We start from the raw sequence: 22,251 nt of genomic DNA on the forward strand, positions 1-22,251 counted from the left end.
ATTGTTTATAGGAGTTATGAGATTGATCACTGTTCGTTATCTTCACCTTGCATTGTTAGACCGTTCTTGCCACACTGACTTAAACTACGGTTAACTCCGTTTACCTGATCAAAATATAGGGCTCAAGGCGGGTGTGACCGGTCAACAAGAGATGCTTACTCCTCCTAGGGACCTGATCCAACCTCTGGTGTGTCCAGGGGTCCGTGTTTGCCCAACTATCTATTTTGTATTGCTTATAGGAGTTATGAGATTGATCGCTGTTCGTTATCTTCACCTTTCATGCAAGTTGTATTGACAGTGATATGGAGAATCTGTGATCGATGCTCTAACGATAGCACTTGTTTTGAAAACATCTGACATACACCATGCCATGGGGGAGGGGGTGTCTTCTGACGGAAAGACGGAGAACAATAGATCACAATTTCGAAAGAGCTTAGAAGGTCAGTGGAAAAGTAAGTCACGAAGTTGACTGCCAGTGACCATTAACAAGTGAAACTAAAAATCAAACTGCATAGGACACAGCCAAAAAGGTAAAGGGAAAAATTTGACACACACAAAAACTGGCCACTGAAAGATAAAGTTTAATGGAGGCAGAGTAGTTAATCGGTACTACAGCCAAATTGAGATAAATCCCACGAATAAGGGACCAGCAGATAGCATATTGTGATGTATGAAGAAAACAGTAGTAGTTGAGAGACAGCACATGGAAGGCAATCAATGAGGAAGATTGACAGAACCGAGTCAAAGGATGATTGAAAGTAGAGTGCGTGCCTAAGGACAGAGGTGAAGTGTGTGGATGGAAACGAGACAGCAAAAGATGTCAACAAAGGTAGAACAAGTGCAGCAGCGATTGGAAAGGCCATCAACAGTAAGAGAGCGAGTTTGGAAAGGTGGACTACCACTTCGAAGAAGTATACTATTATTATCAATAGAACCATCTATCAATTTAATACAGTCAAGGATGAAAGATGGAAATGAAACGAGCTCCGACCATGTGCAAGAAAACATCTGGCACTGACGATATACCGGCAGAAATACTCATTGCAAGAGGCGACACAGTAATGAAAGAGCCGACAATTGATGAGATGAGAAATGTGACATTTTTCTACCTTGCATGAGCAAGATGATATGACAAGGATCATCATTGAGAGGACCCAGATGCAATCATTGAGAGGACCCAGATGCAGCCAACGATGTCCTCGGAAATGAGCAAACTGAATTCACCCAGATACAAGTATTGCAATACAAATAAGAATTAAAAAAAAAAAATGAAATGCAGAATTACTAGCTCTCATGTTAAAATCTATCCTCCTATAAACAATACAAAATAAAAAGTTGGACAAACACGGACCCCTTGGATATACCAGAGGCGGGAGGAGTAAACATCCCCTGTCGACCAGTCATACCCGCCGTGAGCCCTATATCTTGATCAGGTAAACGGAGTAATTTGTATTCAAAATCAGTCTAGCAATCGGTATGAATCAAATCAAGCAGCATTTGATCCAATGTTAGGTTGTATTTGCAAACTAGTTCATTAATATAAATACCATAGAATTTGTGAAATGCTGACTTTAAATGAAACTGTTGAAACCTGTAACATCAACTCGTTAATGAGTTATGCTATGGAAACATTACTGCAATTCATTAATGAGTATAGAGTGGAATTATGTGTATTTCATTGTTACATGTGTTCCAACACAGCAAGTCGAATGCTGTCTGACATGTTTCATACCAATAAAGTCAGAATATCATTTTCATCTTACTATTCCCAGTGGCAAGCAGCCATGCTCATCTCCCTATATCCCTCATATTCAGATGAAACACACATGTTTTTATTAACATAAAACACATGAACAGATTATGTATTAACAATGAATTAACAATAAATATCGTTTTAACATTAACATACAACAAAATCAGTTGTGCTTGCCTGCATTTTGCATTGTTACATGTAATTGTGAAATTGGTTTCTTTGAGTTGTGAATTGTGTCTGCTTCCCATACAACCACATCTATATAATTTTGTATCCATTTCTCATTCACAATTTGTAATCTGTTATTCTTTCAAGATATGTATTGTCTACACAAATTTGCTAGCAATGGGTTTCTGAAAAGCTGTAAAACTTAAAAACAATATACATGTATGAGGAAAATAAAACTTGTTTAGCAGTAGTTTCATCGAAGTGTTTTCAACAATCTCTTTCTGAATTCAAACAGGATAGCATGACACTGGGATGAGTTGACTAGGTGAAGCATCAGTTGTACTCTTTATCTGTAAGGAACTCTATAGAATTTGGTGCTTGCTTTTTTCCTTTGTGATGGCCACAATCTCCATCTGTCTGACTTACTTTTATTTTTCATTGAGGTTTCTATCTTCACCCCACATAATCTGTAAATGATTGATCTTCCTTGTTGAAGCTAATCATGCTGTGATCAATGCCAAGGTGATCGATCAATTCTGTAAGTGTGGGTTTCGGTTCTGGCATTAGTTGCAGAAGATCAACCAATCCCTCTTGACAAACCTGGTGCCATTTTCTGATCAATTCCTCCATCTTATTCTGATCATGCTGTATATGTATAACAAAAAATAAAAATGGAGAACTTTACTTCCTTACTCCAATTCAACAAACAATTACACACACACACACACACACACACACACACACACACACACACACACACATATATATATATGAAGAAAACATGATTTAAAATTTCTATATACATGTACAGTGTATACATGTATCATTTCTGATCTAAGAAGGGGCGATCTGCCCTAAAGAGAGGGTGACATTTCACCATAGAGAAAGATTTTGTAGCATAATCACTAATAGAAAATTCAAAAATAAAATTTAGACAACCACATTTGCTAGTCAAGAGCCTCTGATATGATACGCTTCTCTCAACAATTCCTATCATATTATTCAAAAGCTGAGATTGTTCTTGTCACATGAGATTTGAACTTATTTAGATTTAGACAATGAAAAAGATCTTATGTCAGTTTTACTAAAAACAACCACATGTTTAAAATAGACAATCTACATCTAATACGGGACGTTCGAGATGCGGATCCACTCTGACTTTTATTGCTCATTGAACGTAATTTGTAGGGCATGGTACTTTCAGATTACAATAACAACTAAGTAAACAAGCATGGGATGTACTTCAATTGCTATCAAATTCCTGCATCTAAATGCTATCTTTGATAGGAAAGAATCACTACAACCATTTTATAGGAAAATGCATTTGATTCAATTATGCAAGTTAGCGAGGGAAACAAATCTATGAAATATCTTGAGGATATCGGTACAAAACTTCACGCCTTTCATCGTCTAAATGCGCCTTTTCCCTCCCATCTAATTTACACCCAGATACTAAGCACCAATAGTGACTTGGATCGTCATTGTAGGACTGCGCATAGCTCTTGATGGACCGTCTGCTAGCAAAACACCATATGTATCTATGTCAACTTTGCCCTACAGTTGGTTACTATCACGTGACCGTGGTGTATAAACATCAAGTATAATCGGTCATTCCGGTACATCCCGAAAGTTCCATACTGCATGAAGGTTAGTTAACTTTAACTGTCAGTTAACTTGTAATAACTCTGACATTTATAGTATTAATCTAGACATTAACTGTCAGTTTAACTTCAGTGCAACTAGAACATTCAGCATAAGGGGATAGTGGCGATTATGAATGGAGAGTATCTATTCATTATTGGGATAATTCTGGACATCACTAAATGACATGATCAGTTTTGACATGATTGATTAAGTGATATAGAGCGAGTCTAATCATATTGTTAAGACAACTTCTCCACTTGTAAGCTCATGAAAGGCTAAGGATTTGTGAAGAGAATAGTGACTACCGTTAAGTGTATCTAAAATCCTTGGTTAGTGAAGATAAAAATACACCTAGTTAATCTCATTCTAGATAAGAGGCATGTAAAAAAAACTGTTATCCATGACAAGAGGTGCCATAATAACAATATTCTCACTGAACCTTTTGCATTAGGCCAAAATAATGTATATATGTGTGTTTCCTATTTCACTCATCTGAAAATTAGGTAGGGTAGGTACTGTAGGTAAAACATTTCATTTTACTGAAACATTTTATTCGAAATCTTGAAGTTTTTAAGATGCTTTGAATACGGGTCAAAATCCACTACAAATACTTTTCAAACATTTTGAAGATCAATAGTAGCAGAGAAACTCAAACAGGTTATAGAAAAATACTAATTTCAAAACTCCAGATTTTTATTCAAATACATATTTGTCAATAAAACATTTAGGGTCGGCAGCAAAAACATAAGTAGGTTCGGGAAACCGAAAACACAAATATAACTTATTTTGGCCTTAAGGACCATCATTGTTGACAGTGTATTGACAGTCCTGTCAGTATGTTCAATAATTTACTATTGAATTCAGATCTGTTACTGTAATACCCCATCCCTCCCTTACCTTATGTTGATAAAACTGGACCAGTTTAAGTTTCCTGAGTGTGTCCTCCCTATCCTTTATCAGGGACTGAAGTCTACTTTTCTCTAAATCCCTTTTCTGTGAATCCCTGTAGTCAGTTTTATAAGTAACAGCACTGCTGGAGAATTTAGTATCACATATCTGATTCTTTGAGAAATCCAGTCTCTTTGGTTTGACAGAGTCTGATATTTTACTTATAGTTCCATCATTGGTACAAGGCGTTACTCTGTGGATTTCACTGTTAGTGACATTATCATTCTCTGTCGACTGCTTTTCTAACCTTCCATGGAAAGTCATTGAAGCACAACTATTGCTGGTGTCTAAGTTGACGATATTGCTTTGTAATTCACAGCTTCCTGTTCCGGTACTTTCTCCGATTTCTCCTTTATCAGATGACATTAGTAAGGGAGAGTCAAAGTGTGATCGTTTGTGAGACTTCTGTCCTGCTATGGGAGAAGAGTGGTATCGACCACATCGCTTCAATCTCTCCTTCAATCCAGAGCTCATCTACAAACAATCAAATATTGGAAATTACACATCTTTTAATGCTAATCAAATTTCAAAATCCATTCCCCATATTTCAGCAATATGTTGTTACAAATGCATACAATGATGCACTATAGTATTCACAGAGAACCAATAAATTCTGTTCTTTAGATCATGAATTCTTCAGATGATACCGAGAGAAATACATAATTTTATTCAATATCAAAGTAGGTACATGTACGATGGCCATTTTTCTTTCCAAATTTAAATTCATATTTAGGCCAATTCAACGTAATTAGTAGATTATCATCCTGGGTCAGCAAAAAATATGGGGCGAGTGGGAGGATTTTATTTTTTAATTTTTATTTTTCTGAGAAAAATATTAAAGACAAACGATTTTTTTTCAACAGATTCGCATCATTTAATGCCAGGTGGATATCAATCTATGCTATTTTCACAGACGAAATCTAGGTTAAGCTTTAATGTCAAACAGAAATATACCTAACTTCTTCAAGATTTATGCCTGTAAGAACGTGAGAAATTAAGAAAACCATATAGATATATTTTCTTCACGTGGCTTTTTATGTTGCTATACCAGAAATATAAACAAGAACTGTAAATACCGGAGTCGGACATGAAAATATTCCATAAATCACAAGTTTCGCAAATTAAACAAATTCGGGGCGGGCCAATTTTTGAGGGGCGGGCGGGGATGATAATCTATCAATTAAGTTGAATTGGCCTTAGTTTCAATATCCAAGATAAATTTCAAATTAAATTCACATTACACAGTGATAATAAATAATGCAATGTAACTTGATAACTCATCATCATCATCAACCAGTTTTGATTATACAAGCCATGTATTGATCCTCATGTCGAGGGTGTGGCCTGTCAATAGCGATGACATAAACTATATCTTTGAAAATATTCCAAATTTTACTGTTGTGGGATAATATGGAAGGTCAGAGAGTAATTTTGCTTAGAGTATTTCTATAGAAAAAACATCAAAGTATTGATCGATTTGATCCTACATTGAATGTCACAAATGCTATTATGGAAATTCAATATTGTTTTGCTGTTTTCCGCCACATTCAACAATTTTTCAGTTATCTGGTGGTGCCCAGTTTTTATTAGTGGAAGAGAGAACCCAGATACAATGTACCTGGGAAGAGACCACCTTTCTTCCAAACTGGGAAACTTTCTCACTTACCTGCACGAACGAGATTCGATGGAATAAGTTTAAATTGGAAATAAGAGCCAATATTGGTATGCAAAATATAAAATGACAAAGGGTTATCTATGTTAGCCTGTGGATTTCAAAATATAGTTAAATTTGAAAATTATAATTTTATATATTCTACCACTAAATGGATACCAATGCATTTGCTTGTGTCAAATTTCATCACAATCTAATTAAAACTGCAGAGTAAGTAATTTACAGATGGAAAAACATACAGAGAGAGAGAGAGAGAGAGAGAGAGAGAGAGAGAGAGAATTTGCCTCTGCACACAATCTTCTGGTATTTGATTCATTATGGTAATACATGTAGTTAGAATATACTGGAATAAAAATATATACAAATAAGATTTCTCTCGCTTTAGGTAATGAAATGTGTTTAGTTAGGACATTTTTACTATGTCTAAGAGAGAATACATACATGGCGTAAAGGCAAAAAGATGTACTAAAGTCTATCTTATTAGATAGTTATAAGGAAACCTATGAAAGTTTATCCAATTATCCAATAATGGTATTGTGACAAAAAAGATGCTTTTTCAGAGGGGATATGACCCCTTCCCACTTTTCCCCACCAATCTATTAGTAATTACTTTTATCCAAACCTTTCACATTCTGTGTGTCACATTTATAAAATGGAAACATAACTGTAAGGACATAATTTTTGTCCACACAATAGCCATGATAGCAGGTCAAATGGTTAAAAATTGTCCTCACTTTACATGTTTTATCACCTCTCTCTCTCTCTCAGTATAAAATGAGAATTGTTTATAGGAAGTACAGGTAGATGATTTCAAATCAATAGAAATCTACACCTTTTCATATAAATTTCCAAAGGCGATTCTATAATGTATTAACTCAAACATGTCAAGTACGATTCAACATTTCAATGAATTGGGTCCCTGAAATTTGTTGATATACTATTTTAGAAAATTCTTAATATATGCAAAGTATTTCTCAGTTTTTAGTTACAGAGTTTGACATTAAGAACCCATACCTGTAGTGAGAGATGGTGAGTTGTAGACTCATTTTCTTCTGTCATTGCACTTTCACCTAAAATAACATTTAGAAGTTTTATTCAATGTCAGTGTTTGTATGATTTTATACATGCATACACCTCATATACATACATTACAATTCATAATATATAATTTACAATTAATACATATTTTTCAAAAATAGACATTCTAAAGGCTAATGAATACATGTACATGTATTCTTGGTTGGTTGTATATTGTTTAATGTCCCTCTCGCAAATTTTTCACCCATATGGAGAAGTCCCTCTCGCGAATTTTTCACCCATATGGAGATGTCACCATTGCCGGTGAATGGCTGCACAATTTAGGTCTATGCTTGGTGCTTAGGCCATTGAGCAGGGAGGGATCTTTATCTTGCCACACCTGCTGTGACACAGGGGCTTGGTTTTTGTGGTCTCATCTGAAGGACTGCCCCATTTAATTGCCTCTTACAAGTAATGGGCACTGAGGATCTGTTCTAACCCGGATCCCAGTGTGTGTGTGTGTGTGTGTGTGGTACTGAGGACCTAATCTAACCCAGATCCCGGTGGGGGTGGGGTGGGTACAGTACTGAGGACCTATTCTGACCCGGATCCCGGTGGGGGGTGTACTGAGGACCTATTCTAACCCGGATCCCCACAGGATTTATTGTTGGTAGTACTTGGTACTCTATACTTGTGAGAGCATGTACATTTACAATACATATATACATGTATATACGTCATGTAACCAACTAGATCCTACCAACTGTAGGCAGAATTAGCCAAACTTGTTGCTATGCTCGTGGAACTTGGCTGGTGTTTACATTGTAGACCTTTATTGGTAGAACACCCGAATAGAGATTCAGGGGGTCCTGGTTCAAATCCCAGTCTGGTCCGATGCATCGTCTCCCTTCCCGTTACATTTGGAGCAGTTGACCAGACTCTGAAACTGACAGGTGAAATGCTTGCGAGGGGATAATGGTCCTGGGATGATGTCTTCATATTATGAAGACATTAAGAGAGAGGATTGTTACCTACCCTACCTAATTTTCCCCCAGTGAATCACAGGGGCCTAGGGGCTCGTCACGAAATTTTGTCTGATCAAAATTGGACATCGTCTATTCTATATAAATTTATGTGTATAGAGAGGGTCAATTCGTGACGAGCCCCTATTTTGGTTTGGCCTTACCGAATATTCCAGTCTCTTCACTAGCTAATTTGTGTCAGTGTTTTCGCTGAATAAGTGATCAATTTGTCTTTAGCGCACAAATCAATGTTGTTTGCGTGAATTTATTCATGTGCGTAAATACATACTCGATAAAAACTCTTCTCTCACTCTCCTATTTCATGAAGGAAACCAATGGACAATTTTATCCCGATATAATACAAATTGGATTTAAAAACATATTTGATCAAATTTAGGCTAACGGCCAAAGTATGATAATGGAACGAATATAAAAGAAAATTATCTTTATATACAAGAATAAAAATATGATGAGCATTCATCTCCACTTTTTTAAATCCGGAGACAATGTTTCTTTTGGAAACATTTTGAATTTTAAACAATTCCGGAAGTTGCAGATGATGTAGGACTGAAAAATTCTAACGAATTGCAGGGTGCCAAGTATTAAAAAATTACGAAGCGTATGTATCATTAGATAAATTATTTAAACCTGTATTCTGAGATGACTCGATAAGAAAGCAATTTCCTTCAGTTAGTAGTTCTCCTTTCTTAGGGATAAAGTTAAAATGTGATTTAAAGTATTGGTATGTATGACACTTCAAAATGACAGATTCAGATGCTGCTGAATAGTGCACAATATGGAGCTTTGATTACAACCTCTGACTTATATAGCCAGAGATCTGTATACCAACATACAGGTCCCTGCTAGAACTAAATTACACCATCAGCAGCTGTCAACAATTATTTCATTTGTTATGAATAGGATGTTGACAGCTGGTTAATGTTACAGTTAATACTTTGACAATACCATTAGTATGAGTGCAGTCGTGTGGCTATCCGAGTATAGATTGTCTTTCAATTCACCTCAGTTATTATAGATTCTCTTGTTTAATATGCTGACAGTACTATCATTTGAGCAAACGCAGCTACATGTGTTATGTAATGTTCAGGGCTTGGTCAGGTTCAATTTAAACAATATTTCTTTGCCACTTAAATACCCTGTACATGAATGGGATTGGACAGCAGAAACAGCCTATTTTAGGTCTCTACCAGGGTCAATTAAAAGTCTTGTAATAGATTTTTTTGGTAGATTTAGATCACTCTAAAGCTGTAAAGCACCCGGTGTGGAATTACAATCGCATACATTAATTGTTAATTGATGTATTCAAATTGAATGAATTTTGATGACTGTTCCTCTTCAAAATTTAGTTATCTTGTACCTATATGTAGCTCTCAGTGGAGCAGTTGGCTTGAGTGAGCTTTTCTGATCAAAATATGGCAGGGCTGCAAAATTGGTTTAAAATTTTAAGTGAAATATTTGGGGTACATTGTAAAAATTATAAAAAAAATAATCTTCTCAACCACAAAGGGAAAATGTAGCACTGGAGAAATTGATATGAATTTGAAAGTATCCTCTTGTGGTGTAGATTAAATTTGGTTCAAACTATACAGGCTGGAGTAGCACAAACCAAATCCCTAGAACAGGGCTAGAATAGAGGTTTAATGTTGTATGCATATACAAATGCATATATAAATTTTCAAGAATGCAAGGGTACAATTAAAATAAATTTAATTGATATGGAACTGCCTTTATGTAGAACAGATTTCATTTTCTACATGCCATGACCTAGTATGTAAGGGCGAGTCCAAAATGTGTTTAAAGATATACTTTCTTATTGTCTCAATTATACAAGTTTAATTCCTGTGTGAGCGAGGTGTTAAACTAGGGAGAGAGTTGTTGCCCTTGTGTATTAATGCTTTTTATCCTCGTGACTATTTCAGTGTATCACAGCATGAATCAAGAAGTAGGATCTGATATGAAGCGCACTCATGGACATGCAGTACTGCTGCGGAAAAGTTCCTCAAGTAAAATGGCTCTAAAGGAAAAAATTGTCCAGATATATGAAGCTTTCTTCCAGGTTTAAAACTGTTATCATCTATTTTCTTTACATGCAATGCCTTAAAATGGAAATTTTGGTATTGAGATTAATATAGTAAACAAACTAAGTTTGCAGATTTATTTACTAGGGGGAAGATCCTTCTGTGGGAAACCCAAACTTCTGGGATGAGCTCTTCTTACTCAAGGTAAAATTATGAATTGTATGATGAGCTCTTCCTGCTCAAAGTAAAATAATGAATTGTATGATGAGCTCTTCCTGCTCAAAGTAAAATAATGGATTGTATGATGAGCTCTTCCTGCTCAAAGTAAAATAATGAATTGTCTGGGATAAGCTCTGCGTGCTCAAGGTAAACTAATGAATTGTGTGATGAGCTCTTCTTACTCAAAGTAAAATATTGAATTGTAATGATGAACTCTTCTTGCTCAAAGTAAAATAATGAATTGTATGATTTTAGTGACATCTCGTTATTGCTCTATACTGACATTGTTGGAATTCTGGTTTAACATGGTCATCCTGTCAACAAAAAAAACCCCAATAAAATGCTATGATATTTATGGATTATTTTTACAACTTGTTTAATGTGCCTCAAGTACTTTATTTCAATGTTTTTATTGTTCAGTGTTGACAAGACAATTCCCCATAGAAATATGATATTCATCACCATTGTCATACAATATGTGTTCCAGAAAAAGTCCATTCTCTATCTATTTATAATTTAATGCATTTGACAATAATCAAATTGCAGTCAAATATTTGATATTTAGAATTAGCGACGTCAGAGATGTGTGAAGTACAAGTGCACTAAGGTCGTCTTTTAGCCTTATATATCCAAAGAATCAGCACAGGCTATATGGCACAGAATTTAAAAAAATAAATAAAATCAAAGTTGATGATTTTTATGCCCCCCCTTTGAAAAAGAGGGGGCATATTGTTTTGCAACTGTCGGTCGGTCTGTAGACCACATGTTGTCCGCTCAATATCTTGAGAACCTTTCACTTGATGATAACGATATTTCATATGTGGGTTGGTTATGAGTAGAAGAGGACCCCTATTGTTTTTCAGGTCAAAAGGTCAAGGGTCAATCTACTCTGGACATAGGAATATAATGTCCACTCAATATCTTGAGAACCCTTTGCTTGAAAAACATCAAACTTAGCACACTTGTACATCCTAAGGAGTAGATGACTCCTATTGATTTTGAGGTCATATGGTCAAAGGTCAAGGGTCAAACTGGGCATAGGAATATACTGACCATTCAATTTCTAGAGAACTCTTTGCTTGACAGACATCAAACTTGGTACACCAGTACATTTTCAGGAGAAGATGACCCCTATTGATTTTGAGGTCACATGGTCAAAGGTCAGGGGTAAAACTGGACATAGGAATATACTGTCCGCTCAATATCTTGAGAACCCTTTGATTGACAGACATCAAACTTGGTACACTGGTACATCTTCAGGAGAAGATGATCCCTATTGATTTTGATGTCACATGTTTAAAGGTCAAGGGTCAACCTGGACATTGGAATATACTGTCCGCTCAATATCTTGAGAACCCTTTGCTTGACAGACATCAAACTTAGTACAGTGGTGTATATTCAGGAGGAGATGATTCCTATTGATTTTGAGGTCACATGGTCAAAGGTCAAACTGAACACAGTAATATACTGTCCACTCAATATCTTGATAACCCTTTTGCTTGACGGACATCAATCTTAGTGCACTGGTACATCTTCAGGAGAAGATGACCCATATTGATTTTGAAATCAAAAGTCAATTGTTGAACTGGACATAGTAATAAATTGTCTCCTATATTTTAAGAATTATTTGCTTGATTGACACCAAACTTGGTACTGTCACAGGGACGCCTCTCGTAACGTTATATAACGCATCATAACTATTTGCAAGTTTATTTACAAATTTACAACATGTACATTGACACAATATAAAGACGTCCTCTCTTGTTCACAGTCAGGCTCAGACCCTCCTCTCTCACGAGGTACCTCTTCCTTAAATCTCACACACCAAAGACATAAATTCATTAACTTTCTCTTTCATATCCCAAACTCCAATCACTCAAAATAAACAGAAATCATTCGAACCAATTAACTTACAAACCATAAACATTCGCTCTCCTCTCTAACCAACTCATACGACACCCCTGGGAACAAGGCATAGGCGGCCAGCGCCTTGCACCTGCACTTCAAAAACTTTCTCTCTCTCTTACACTCTACCATTCATCTTCACATTGACACCTGACAAATAATTAAAGTTTTAACTCTTTGACAAACCATCCCCCTTAAGTGTGGCGTCCCGACACACCAATTTTCAAATCATAACTCTATCAATATATACAATGGCAAGATAATATGAAAGCAATTAAAACAGTTATTTTAAACCACCTAACAAGCACACAAGAACATTTACAAAGCATGGACATCTACTTATACATTTATACACTTTTCATTTTTTTTTTTCATTTTCTATATCTTACATATTTTTTTTTCTTTCTCTTTTTTTTTTTTCTTATCGCACATTTAACCATGCATGTTCATAATAACGAAAGTCATTATAGTACAAAATATCACTTTGACTGAATAAAATCTTGTACAATCTGAAAGTCCTTAATAATGTCCTCGTTTACCCATTGTGTATTTCCATTTTCAAATTGTACATAATAATGTTTTTCCAGTCTATTTGATGGGTTGCGCGAGCGCATTATGTCTAACACCTTTATGATGGGACCATTGTCAAGGATGGGATCTCGCTCGCGTTCTTCCTCATTATCAGGAATATAGCAATGATCAGGACGATCGCTCGGATCCGTGTATCGTTTCATTCTGTTGACATGGGTTATTTGCGTCTTTGCATCATTTTTGGGATCCTGTAGTTTGTATGTAACTTCTGACAACTTTTTCAAAACTTTAAATGGACCATGCCAGTTGTGACTTAACTTTGGAGACAACCCTGGTGTTGTTGTAGGTGTAAAAAGCCAAACTCTATCACCTTCTGAGAATTGGACATCATTGGAATTACGGTCATGGTATTCTTTCTGACGCTGTTGAGCTTTTTGGGTGTTGCTCTTTACAAGGGTAAAAGCTTCTTGTAACCGTTGCTTCATTTCTTCCTTATAGTCCTCGGCAGACGAGTATGACCATGTTGGGGGACATAGTGCGGCTTCAACAGGAAGAACGGGTTGTCTGCCATGCATTAAGTAGAAAGGGGTCTCTTGCGTACTCTCATGAATCGATGTTCGGTATGCGAACATGACGTAGGGGAGGAATGTATCCCAATCCCTTTGATGTCCGGATACATACATGGAAAGCATGGAAGTTAACGTCCCATTAAATCTCTCTACTAGTCCATCTGTTTCTGGATGGTAAGCCGTAGTGAATGTTTTCTTGGTATTGGTAATTTTACATATTTCTTTCATTAAATTCGATCTAAAGTTTTTGCCATTGTCAGAAAGCAGCGTGCGAGGAGCGCCATGTCGGCAGACTATTTCCTCTACAAAAGCCTTTGCAGTAGTCTTAGCGTCGGTGTTACTAACAGCAACGACCTCCGGCCATCTTGTAAGATAGTCGCTAAATACTATTATGTATTTGTTAGAATTGTACGTCGGCGGAAATGGTCCCAACACATCAACGGCCACTCTATCGAACGGACCATCAACCATTGGTATTGGGTTTAGAGGTGCTTTCGGTCTGTTCTTTGGGGATTTTTTTGTTGCACAATCAATGCAAGATCGGCACCAGAATTCCACATCAGAATACATTCCTTTCCAATAGAAACGCTCTTGTACTTTGTCGTATGTCTTTTGGAATGACAGGTGTCCGGCGGTTAAATCGTCATGGCATGCGTATAAAACCTCGTCAATTAAGCCACGCGGTATCACTAATTGACGTCTCAATAGCTTTCTTCGTCTCTGCGATCCCGGTTGCCACAAATGGTACAGCACGCCATTATGAGCTAGTTCATAATCATTTGACAGAATGACTTTCACGAGCTTTGGATGATGATTCCGGTAATTCACCAAGGTCCAAGTATGTGATGATAGAAGATAGGAAAGGATCGCTTCTTTGTCGGTCTCGCACATCTTGATAAGACCGTTTCGGTAATATTTCACCGTCTTCATTCTTAACACTTGTACTCGCTACAGGGGGTATACGAGATAACGCATCAGCATTTTGATGGACCTTGCCGGGTCGGTGTCGTATGGTGATATCATACTCCTGTAGAGTTAATGACCATCGCGCTAGACGACCAGCGGGGTCTTTAATGCTCATTAACCACTTTAACGGATTATGGTCGGTTACCACCGTAAACTGTCGTCCAAATAGATAATGTCTAAAATATTTTACACTCCAAACAATTGCGAGTGCCTCTTTCTCGATGACTGCATAATTACGTTCGTGAGGTTTTAGGCTCCGGCTCGCGTAAGCGATTGTTCTCTCTCCATCGGGTCCTTCTTGAGCTAGCACTGCTCCTATACCACTCTCACATGCATCAGTGTAGAGCACAAATGGAAGCGAGAAGTCCGGATACCTTAAAATTGGGTAACTCGTCAAGGTTACTTTGAATTCTTGAAAAGCACTTTCACATTCACTATCCCAAATAAATTTGACACCTTTCTTAAGCAGCTTGTGTAGGGGCGCGGCTTTGTTGGCAAAATTTTTGACAAACTTACGATAATAAGAAATGAGACCTATGAAACTTCTAAGCTCACTCACATTTGTCGGCATGGGAAAATCGTGAATTGTTCGCACTTTCTCAGTGTCTGGCGATATTCCCTCGGCCGATATTCTGTGTCCGAGAAATGCAACTTCCGTGTTTCCAAAGAAACATTTTTGTGCCTTCAATTTTAATCCTGAGATTACAAATCTTTGAAACACTTCCTCGAGTCTTTTAACATGGTCAGAAATATTTTCTGAGAACACAATGACGTCATCTATATATACAAGACAAGTATTCCACAATAAGCCTGAAAGTACAGAGTCCATGAGTCGCTGAAAGGTGGGCGCACTATTACAAAGTCCAAACGGCATGTAATTGTACTCGTAGTGTCCACCGAAGAATGAGAATGCAGTCTTTTCTTTGTCACACTCTCTGATCGGCACTTGGTGATATCCTTGGCACAAGTCTAAGACGCTAAAATATTTAGATTTATTGAGCGCGTCCAACATATCATCTATTCTTGGTAGGGGATATACATCTTTTTTCGTTACTTCATTTATTTTGCGGAAATCTATGCACATCCGTACCTTACCGTCTTTCTTTGGCACAAGTACAATTGGAGCGGAATACAGATTCTTGGACGGTCTTATTATTCCATTTGCACACATAGATTTTATCTGGGCCTCCAGTGACTTCCTCTGGCTGTGAGGAATCCTGTAAGGTCTCACATGGATGGGTTTCCTGTCCCCTGTATCCACGGAATGTTCCACCAAATCGGTCCTACCTAACTCATTATCATTAAATGCAAAAATATGTCTAAACTTCCCTAACACTTCATTAATTTGCGAACACTCTAGCTCATCTAAAGTATTAGATACATGAAAAGAACCTGTATTTTTCTCATCAGCATCAACACTCTCACTGATCTCAATTCCGTTCAAACTCTCATATCCACAAGCATCTTGCACACTCTCGTTAAGTGAACTCACATCAGAGCTAAATGACACTCTCTCGCCATTTATATACAAGGAATCATTGGCTACATCAATAAAACATGCACAGTCTTTCAAAATGTCTAGGCCTAAAATACAATCATAAGGAAAGTTTCTAGACACAAAAGCAGTATACGTAATAGAAATTTTCAGGCCAATTCTAAACTGAAAGTCACATTTTCCAATAATTTGAATAGAGTCGCCTGTTGCTGACGATACAGTAACAGCTCCGCTTGGAGATAGCGCACATCCCTTAGCCATAGTTTCGCTTACAATGGTCACACTTGACCCGGTGTCCACTAACATCGCCGCAAGTTTCCCGTTGATTAATCCCTGAATTTTGGCGACACAAAATTTGGATTTAGCTGACACAAAACGACACTCAGAGACTTGGCGACACAAGACTCATCTTCCCATGGATTCACACGAACATCATTGGCGGCTTCTTTTGGAACTTGGACACAATTTTCACTCCGGTCACTCGCTAAGGGAGGTTTTTCAAAACATGCTTCTGCCTCCTTGCCTCCTTTCAAAGAGGCAGACTTTAGTTTTCCGTTCTCTTTTCATGGCACGCAAACTCGATATGTCCGACCTTCATGCAAAAATTGCAGATCGGTCGACCGTCCGTAGTTCGTAGATTCCTATCGGATCAAGGTTGCGCATTAGGGCGTGTCCCGCGGTCTCTCCCACGTCTGAATCCTCGGTTACTCTGGTTGCGGTTTCCTCGATTAAAGTTGGTGGGGGATGTTATGTGGTTTAGGTTGGTAGCCATCGCACTTAGTTGCACAGCGAGTTCCTCAACAGATTTTTCGAGCCTCAAAGTTCGGTCTTCCTCACAGGCGGCTGCCATGGTCCTGGCTTGTGGTCTTGTGAGGGCGTTATGACATTCCTCCCTCTTTGCGTGTCTGAATGCCTCCTCAAAAGTCTTTGGATTTGACATTAGCACAAACCTTTTGAGGTCAGGATTGAGACCTTGAACGAAATGTTCTTTGGTTAATATTTCTTTTTGTCTCTTTGGCATCTCCACATAAGCTCTTGATGTCAACTTTGTTATCTCCGATGCATAATCGTCAACAGATTGTTGGTCTTTCTGTTTGCATCCAAACAGGTTTGAGTAGTAAAGAGTCTGTAGCTCCTTAGGTATGAATCTCTCTCGGAGGGATTCACATAGGATGTCATAATCGTCCTTTGCGTCTTCTTTTAGAGATTCATAGTGCTCAGCGGCTCTGTCCCTGAGGAAGGCAGGTATTGTAATACATCTTTTCTCTTTCGACCAGCCATTAGCCTTTGCAATTCTGTCAAAGTTCTTTATCCATGCGTCGAAATCTTCATCCAAATTTCCAAAGAACGGACATGGTTTGATTATGGTTGACGAAGATGAAATCTGACTAGTATTTGGAATAGTCGGTAGTTCACAAACGCTTTCGTCTAACGCCCCTTGTCGCCTTTTCTTGGGCATCCTGGCTGTTGGAATTATCTCCGTTCCAATACACTGTATCCCACCGCTGCCACCAAAATGTCACAGGGACGCCTCTCGTAACGTTATATAACGCATCATAACTATTTACAAGTTTATTTACAAATTTACAACATGTACATTGACACAATATAAAGACGTCCTCTCTTGTTCACAGTCAGGCTCAGACCCTCCTCTCTCACGAGGTACCTCTTCCTTAAATCTCACACACCAAAGACATAAATTCATTAACTTTCTCTTTCATATCCCAAACTCCAATCACTCAAAATAAACAGAAATCATTCGAACCAATTAACTTACAAACCATAAACATTCGCTCTCCTCTCTAACCAACTCATACGACACCCCTGGGAACAAGGCATAGGCGGCCAGCGCCTTGCACCTGCACTTTAAAAACTTTCTCTCTCTCTTACACTCTACCATTTATCTTCACATTGACACCTGACAAATAATTAAAGTTTTAACTCTTTGACAGTACACTGGTACAGCATAAGGAGAAGATGACCCCTATTAATATTTAGGTCACATGGTCAATTCACTCTTGACATAGGAAGATATTGTCTGCTCAATATTTTGAATTGATGATACTACTATCAATTAAATGATGTGTGTGTATAACCCTTTTCAATTTTGCACCATGGGGGGCATATGTGTTTTACAAACATCTCTTGTTACTCTAAGGGTTATAGAATACTAAGAAAGTGCTTTGTGATTAAAGATTAACGATAATGATGTAATTTGGACAGTATTTTAAAAAAAAAAAAAAAAATTTTATAAGTAGCATTGTCCATTGTACAAATAGAAATTAAGTGCATCATATTATATACTTTTATAGGTAAGATGTACAATGGATATATAATCACTCATACCAACCATTCATACTCTACTCATACATTTCAAAATTAACTGAAATTATACCAAAAAAATAATTATTGAGGTTGCTATAATAGTATCAAAAAAATATAAATTTATACAAAACATGCAACAAAAAATATACTATATTTGGACAGTATTTTGTTCATTATAACATCACAAGTACATCATGATTGCCAATTTATTTTTGAAATTTTGATTGAAAATACCCCAAAATGGAAAAAAAAAATTTGAAGCATTTGTACAGAGTGTATTCTGTAATTTCATTTGAATATATAGTTTATAGTGATAGAATTGTTATTGATACTTTCTACATGATATTTATTTATAGGATGAAGGGCTGTGCTCATATCAATCTAATTAAAATTAGATCCGTTGATCCACTCACTTACGATTGCTACATATAGGTACATGTATGTGTAGTGATCGTAGGTGAGCAGATCAAAGGATCTAATTCTAATTAGATTGTGCTCATATCTAAATTCTTTGCAATAAAATTACAGCAATTTCCCTGTAAGAGTATAAACTTTACACACATTTGCAATCGCTGTTCATGCATTTACATAAATTTCCTATGTTTTTGCCTTTGATATATCTACAAATGGCAATAATAGCCATTTCCTCATGAATATGTTGCAGTTGTAAACAGTATGTGTATGAATCTTGATAAATATAGTACATTTTAACAGCAAGGAATTCGAACAGAAATTATAAAAACAGAATGTAAATATAAGAAATTATATATTAAACTTCATTTTTGAAAATACATTTGGGTATGAACTGCAAGGCTTCATGCTGGTGTACTCTTCATGAATTAAGCGGGGATGAAGTGTCACAGGTCATCCCCTCATGTGTCTTTATAAATGAACTCTGTTGGGGCAATACTTTATATCTGATAAAAGTACGAAGTCTGTACTATAAAGCTTTGCTTAAACTTAGACACAAGCTGGAATTTGTTTGTAATAGAAATAAACAAAACAATTTTATACATAAAGTGAACCTGTTCTTGCCATACATATTGAATTATTTTATCATAGCAAATACATGCACTCCCCAAGCTCACTTCAATGCTTGTCTACAAACGTGTTGGAATGAACTTGTGTGTTTCTGAAATTTATGCTACATGTAATTTTTTTTCACAGCCAAATATTCCGTACATAGAGGGTGAATTTGATAAAGTCAGCGGTGAAGGCCTAATGATGTTAAAGGTACTGTATATAAGAGTCCCATTCTATGCTGTAAAAGTTGTATGCATTAACGCTACTGCGTAGTGATATGTAGGTGAAATGTCATCTGCGGGATTTACTTTCAGGATAATCTAAACACCCTGTTTTACAAAGCAGTGGAGTCCGTAAAGGAAGATAATACGATTAAAGTAGTCAATGCAATAAACGTAAGTATAAGTATGTGTAATATTGAAGATGATGAATTAGTCTTTTGTAAGATGTATTATTTCCACGACACTATGGAATTATTTCATACTCATGATGTTCAAATTTTTGAATTTCAGACAATGTCAGCATTGGTTCGGGGAATATTCAGGAAGAACTTTGGAGATTTTGGTTTTGATATTATAAATATTTTGATTGGATTTGACGCTGCAGAAACGGTCATGCAGGTTAGTCATCTTTCACATATTTTATGACAGACATTTTGGTTTTGCTATACAAGTAGTTAAGCGTTTGAAAAACAACTTTTGAACACAATTAATGAGAATCTAGAGATTTATTGATATTACATTTTCATGTTTTTAATCAGGAATTAGTGGAAAATTTGAATCAAATTCTGAATGGAGAGCACCCAACAGCATTAAAACAGCATGTCCTGAAGTTCATCATGGTTTTAGCCACAGTAAGCTGAAATACTGTAATACTGTTTAATGGGAAATTTTGAAACCTGTCTTATTTTTGCCCATTTGTTCTCATCCTGAATAGGCAAATTCAGACTTAAATTTACTGATTACTGTAGAATAATAATACTGATTACTATAAAATAGTAATAAGTACTTTTAAGCAAGTTTTAAAAAGCAATATTGTTTCTGAATACCTGTGTGTGAAAATGATAAAGGGTGAAAATTTCCTGGTACACAGCATGTGCAATGGTCTATAAACTGTAGTGTTTGATTGTGTGTGTTAGTTACAGTACTGTATTACCGAGTGGATTGAAATACAGCTTGATAGTACTTTTTATTTTGAAGGCTTCTGACAACATCAGTCAGAACACCCTCCTGGAGTATCTGATGATCAACAGCTTGTTTGAATCCATTGTCCAGGTATGGGACTTTCCAGGCTTAACTATTTTAAACAGATTTAAAAATGCATCTACACTGTATCTGTTATCATACAAGGTCAGTGATCAGTGAATTTAGTTCTACAGTGAAATTGCTATGTAATGTTTCAGTGGCTATCTGATTTAAAATCAGACCCTTGTTAATTCATTATAACACAGTGTATACCATCTTAATCTGATTGTATTTAATGGATATATTAATTAATATATGTACATGTACCTGTATACCTTTCTCTGTCCAGATTCTAGGGAATGTCAATCTGCGGCTGATGTTGGGCACTGATGCTGTCCAAGTCCTTACTCTGTTGGTGCAATACAGGAAATATGAGGTAAATGTTAAAACCAAAATTGAGTTATGTAACAATTTGAAGAATAATAAATTAAGAGGCATATTTGTAATTATTTCTCATTTTTCTTGCAGTCAGCGAATCCATATATTGTTAAATTGTCCATATTAGATGACGAGTTAGCTTTAACTGTAAGTACAAAATTGTGTTGCATATTTTATGGGTTTCTTGTTTTGTTATAAACTAAACAGTAATAAAGAATTTCTTGTATTTTTTCATGTATACACGTATTTTAATTTCAAAATGATTTTGCTCTGAAAACCATTTTATGATGTGGATTATATTTAAGAATTCACAGTGACATCACAATTCCACACTTAACAATGTTGATGTCATAATGTCAGTCAGACCCATTACATTGAAGAAAGCATCCACAGCTTTTCCATGATTGTTCCAATTTGTTAACGAACAAGCAGGGGGGGGGGGCTTCAAAAAGAATGTTTTATCCTATAATAAACAGTAGAAAAGGTATACAGAGTGTTATTTATACTCGTATGTTTTTACTTGTTAATGGACTAGTTTCAACATTCATCATATTTAGTTTTCGTGGGGGGTCTTGGTAAAGGGTAAAAACTTTATGGATTTAGTTTTTTGTCAGACATTGAACTTTTGATCTTGCCCCATACTTATCAAAGAAGTGATCCAACTTTTAGGAGCAACTCAAGTTACTAAAATATCAAAATTTCTCTCTTTTAGGGATATGCCCAGGTTGTTCTAGGAGCTTTATCAGATTTTAACAGGTAACAAGGATGCTTGATATTTTGTTAATCAATTAACAAGGATATTTTTCAATTGTTGAATCAGAACCTCAGTTGCTCTCCATTCAAGTTTTGATCCACTGTTTTAGAGAATATCTCTGCCGGTCCACAGAGGCTCAAGCAGGTTGGTTCTCGACCCTTGCCAACATGGTAAGTTCTATGTACTTTTATTAACGTATATGATGTTTGTTAATGAACTGGTTCTGTTATGATTCAGAGAGTCATCATGCCTAGCGTAACTTTTGCCGGCGGCATGTGTCATGCATGAGGCATGTTGATCCAGTCATCATTTTCTAGAACCAGAAGGTTTCATTAACGGAGTTATATTGGTGCCCATTACTAAATATAAAATTTTCAACATATGCCTTATAAAGATGTTTGTGTATTTAAATATTTGAACACTAAAATCTTGCTTTTATCATAATTCAGACGTTTTGAACAGTTATGAAATGAAATTTGCATGGACCTATTTACACTATAAATAATTGCGTACATGAATGTATGAAGTTTTATACATTAATTAAAGATTTTCAATTTCTTGTTATGGAAATTGTTCGCT

At 36.4% G+C, this 22,251-nt stretch overlaps 3 protein-coding genes across 7 annotated transcripts in view; 1 reads left to right on the forward strand and 2 right to left on the reverse strand.

The window, feature by feature from the left end:
* Window positions 1-1,816: 1,816 nt before the first annotated feature.
* LOC125660001 (swi5-dependent recombination DNA repair protein 1 homolog) lies at window positions 1,817-8,566 on the reverse strand. Of its 4 annotated transcripts, none has more exons than XM_048891848.2 (4): window positions 8,514-8,566; window positions 7,200-7,255; window positions 4,463-4,987; window positions 1,817-2,566 (listed from the first exon to the last, which is right to left on the reverse strand). In XM_048891848.2, the coding sequence occupies exons 2-4, from the start codon at window positions 7,242-7,244 to the stop codon at window positions 2,375-2,377; spliced, it is 762 nt and encodes a 253-aa protein (XP_048747805.2). In that variant the 5' UTR covers window positions 7,245-7,255; window positions 8,514-8,566; the 3' UTR covers window positions 1,817-2,374. The 4 variants fall into 4 exon arrangements, with proteins under 4 accessions (XP_048747805.2, XP_048747804.2, XP_056004643.1 ...); XM_048891847.2 differs by having other exon boundaries at window positions 8,389-8,565; XM_056148668.1 differs by having other exon boundaries at window positions 4,463-5,028; window positions 7,175-7,255; window positions 8,389-8,563.
* A 193-nt stretch (window positions 8,567-8,759) lies between these two features.
* The window catches only part of LOC125659997 (armadillo-like helical domain-containing protein 3), a 33,825-nt gene continuing 20,333 nt past the window's right edge, over window positions 8,760-22,251 (forward strand). For both annotated transcript variants that reach the window (XM_056148658.1, XM_056148659.1), the window contains exons 1-12: window positions 8,760-8,843; window positions 10,165-10,301; window positions 10,411-10,467; window positions 19,441-19,506; window positions 19,611-19,691; window positions 19,809-19,916; window positions 20,057-20,149; window positions 20,496-20,570; window positions 20,830-20,916; window positions 21,009-21,065; window positions 21,631-21,674; window positions 21,782-21,842. In XM_056148658.1, coding sequence (XP_056004633.1) covers window positions 10,176-10,301; window positions 10,411-10,467; window positions 19,441-19,506; window positions 19,611-19,691; window positions 19,809-19,916; window positions 20,057-20,149; window positions 20,496-20,570; window positions 20,830-20,916; window positions 21,009-21,065; window positions 21,631-21,674; window positions 21,782-21,842 — 855 coding nt within the window. In that variant the 5' untranslated portion in view covers window positions 8,760-8,843; window positions 10,165-10,175. The remainder of the gene's footprint in view (window positions 8,844-10,164; window positions 10,302-10,410; window positions 10,468-19,440; window positions 19,507-19,610; window positions 19,692-19,808; window positions 19,917-20,056; window positions 20,150-20,495; window positions 20,571-20,829; window positions 20,917-21,008; window positions 21,066-21,630; window positions 21,675-21,781; window positions 21,843-22,251) is intronic.
* Window positions 12,436-18,499, reverse strand: LOC130050071 (uncharacterized). The gene is made up of 2 exons (XM_056148664.1): window positions 15,779-18,499; window positions 12,436-13,013 (listed from the first exon to the last, which is right to left on the reverse strand). Exon 1 carries the CDS (start codon window positions 17,405-17,407, stop codon window positions 16,598-16,600), a length of 810 nt encoding a protein of 269 aa, XP_056004639.1. The 5' UTR covers window positions 17,408-18,499; the 3' UTR covers window positions 12,436-13,013; window positions 15,779-16,597.

This window comes from Ostrea edulis, chromosome 9, assembly GCF_947568905.1.
Source record: "Ostrea edulis chromosome 9, xbOstEdul1.1, whole genome shotgun sequence".
Lineage (NCBI taxonomy): Eukaryota > Metazoa > Mollusca > Bivalvia > Ostreida > Ostreidae > Ostrea > Ostrea edulis.

What these genes read in the sequence shown, in the direction of transcription:
- LOC130050071 (XM_056148664.1), bottom strand. Translation starts at nt 17,407, where the DNA reads ATGCCCAAGAAAAGGCGACAAGGGGCGTTAGACGAAAGCGTTTGTGAA.
- LOC125660001 (XM_048891848.2), bottom strand. Translation starts at nt 7,244, where the DNA reads ATGACAGAAGAAAATGAGTCTACAACTCACCATCTCTCACTACAG. An exon ending in CTCACCATCTCTCACTACAG is followed by an intron (nt 4,988 to 7,199) that starts GTATGGGTTCTT and finishes GATTGTTTGTAG; the next exon opens with ATGAGCTCTGGATTGAAGGA. An exon ending in TCCAGTTTTATCAACATAAG is followed by an intron (nt 2,567 to 4,462) that starts GTAAGGGAGGGA and finishes ATACATATACAG; the next exon opens with CATGATCAGAATAAGATGGA.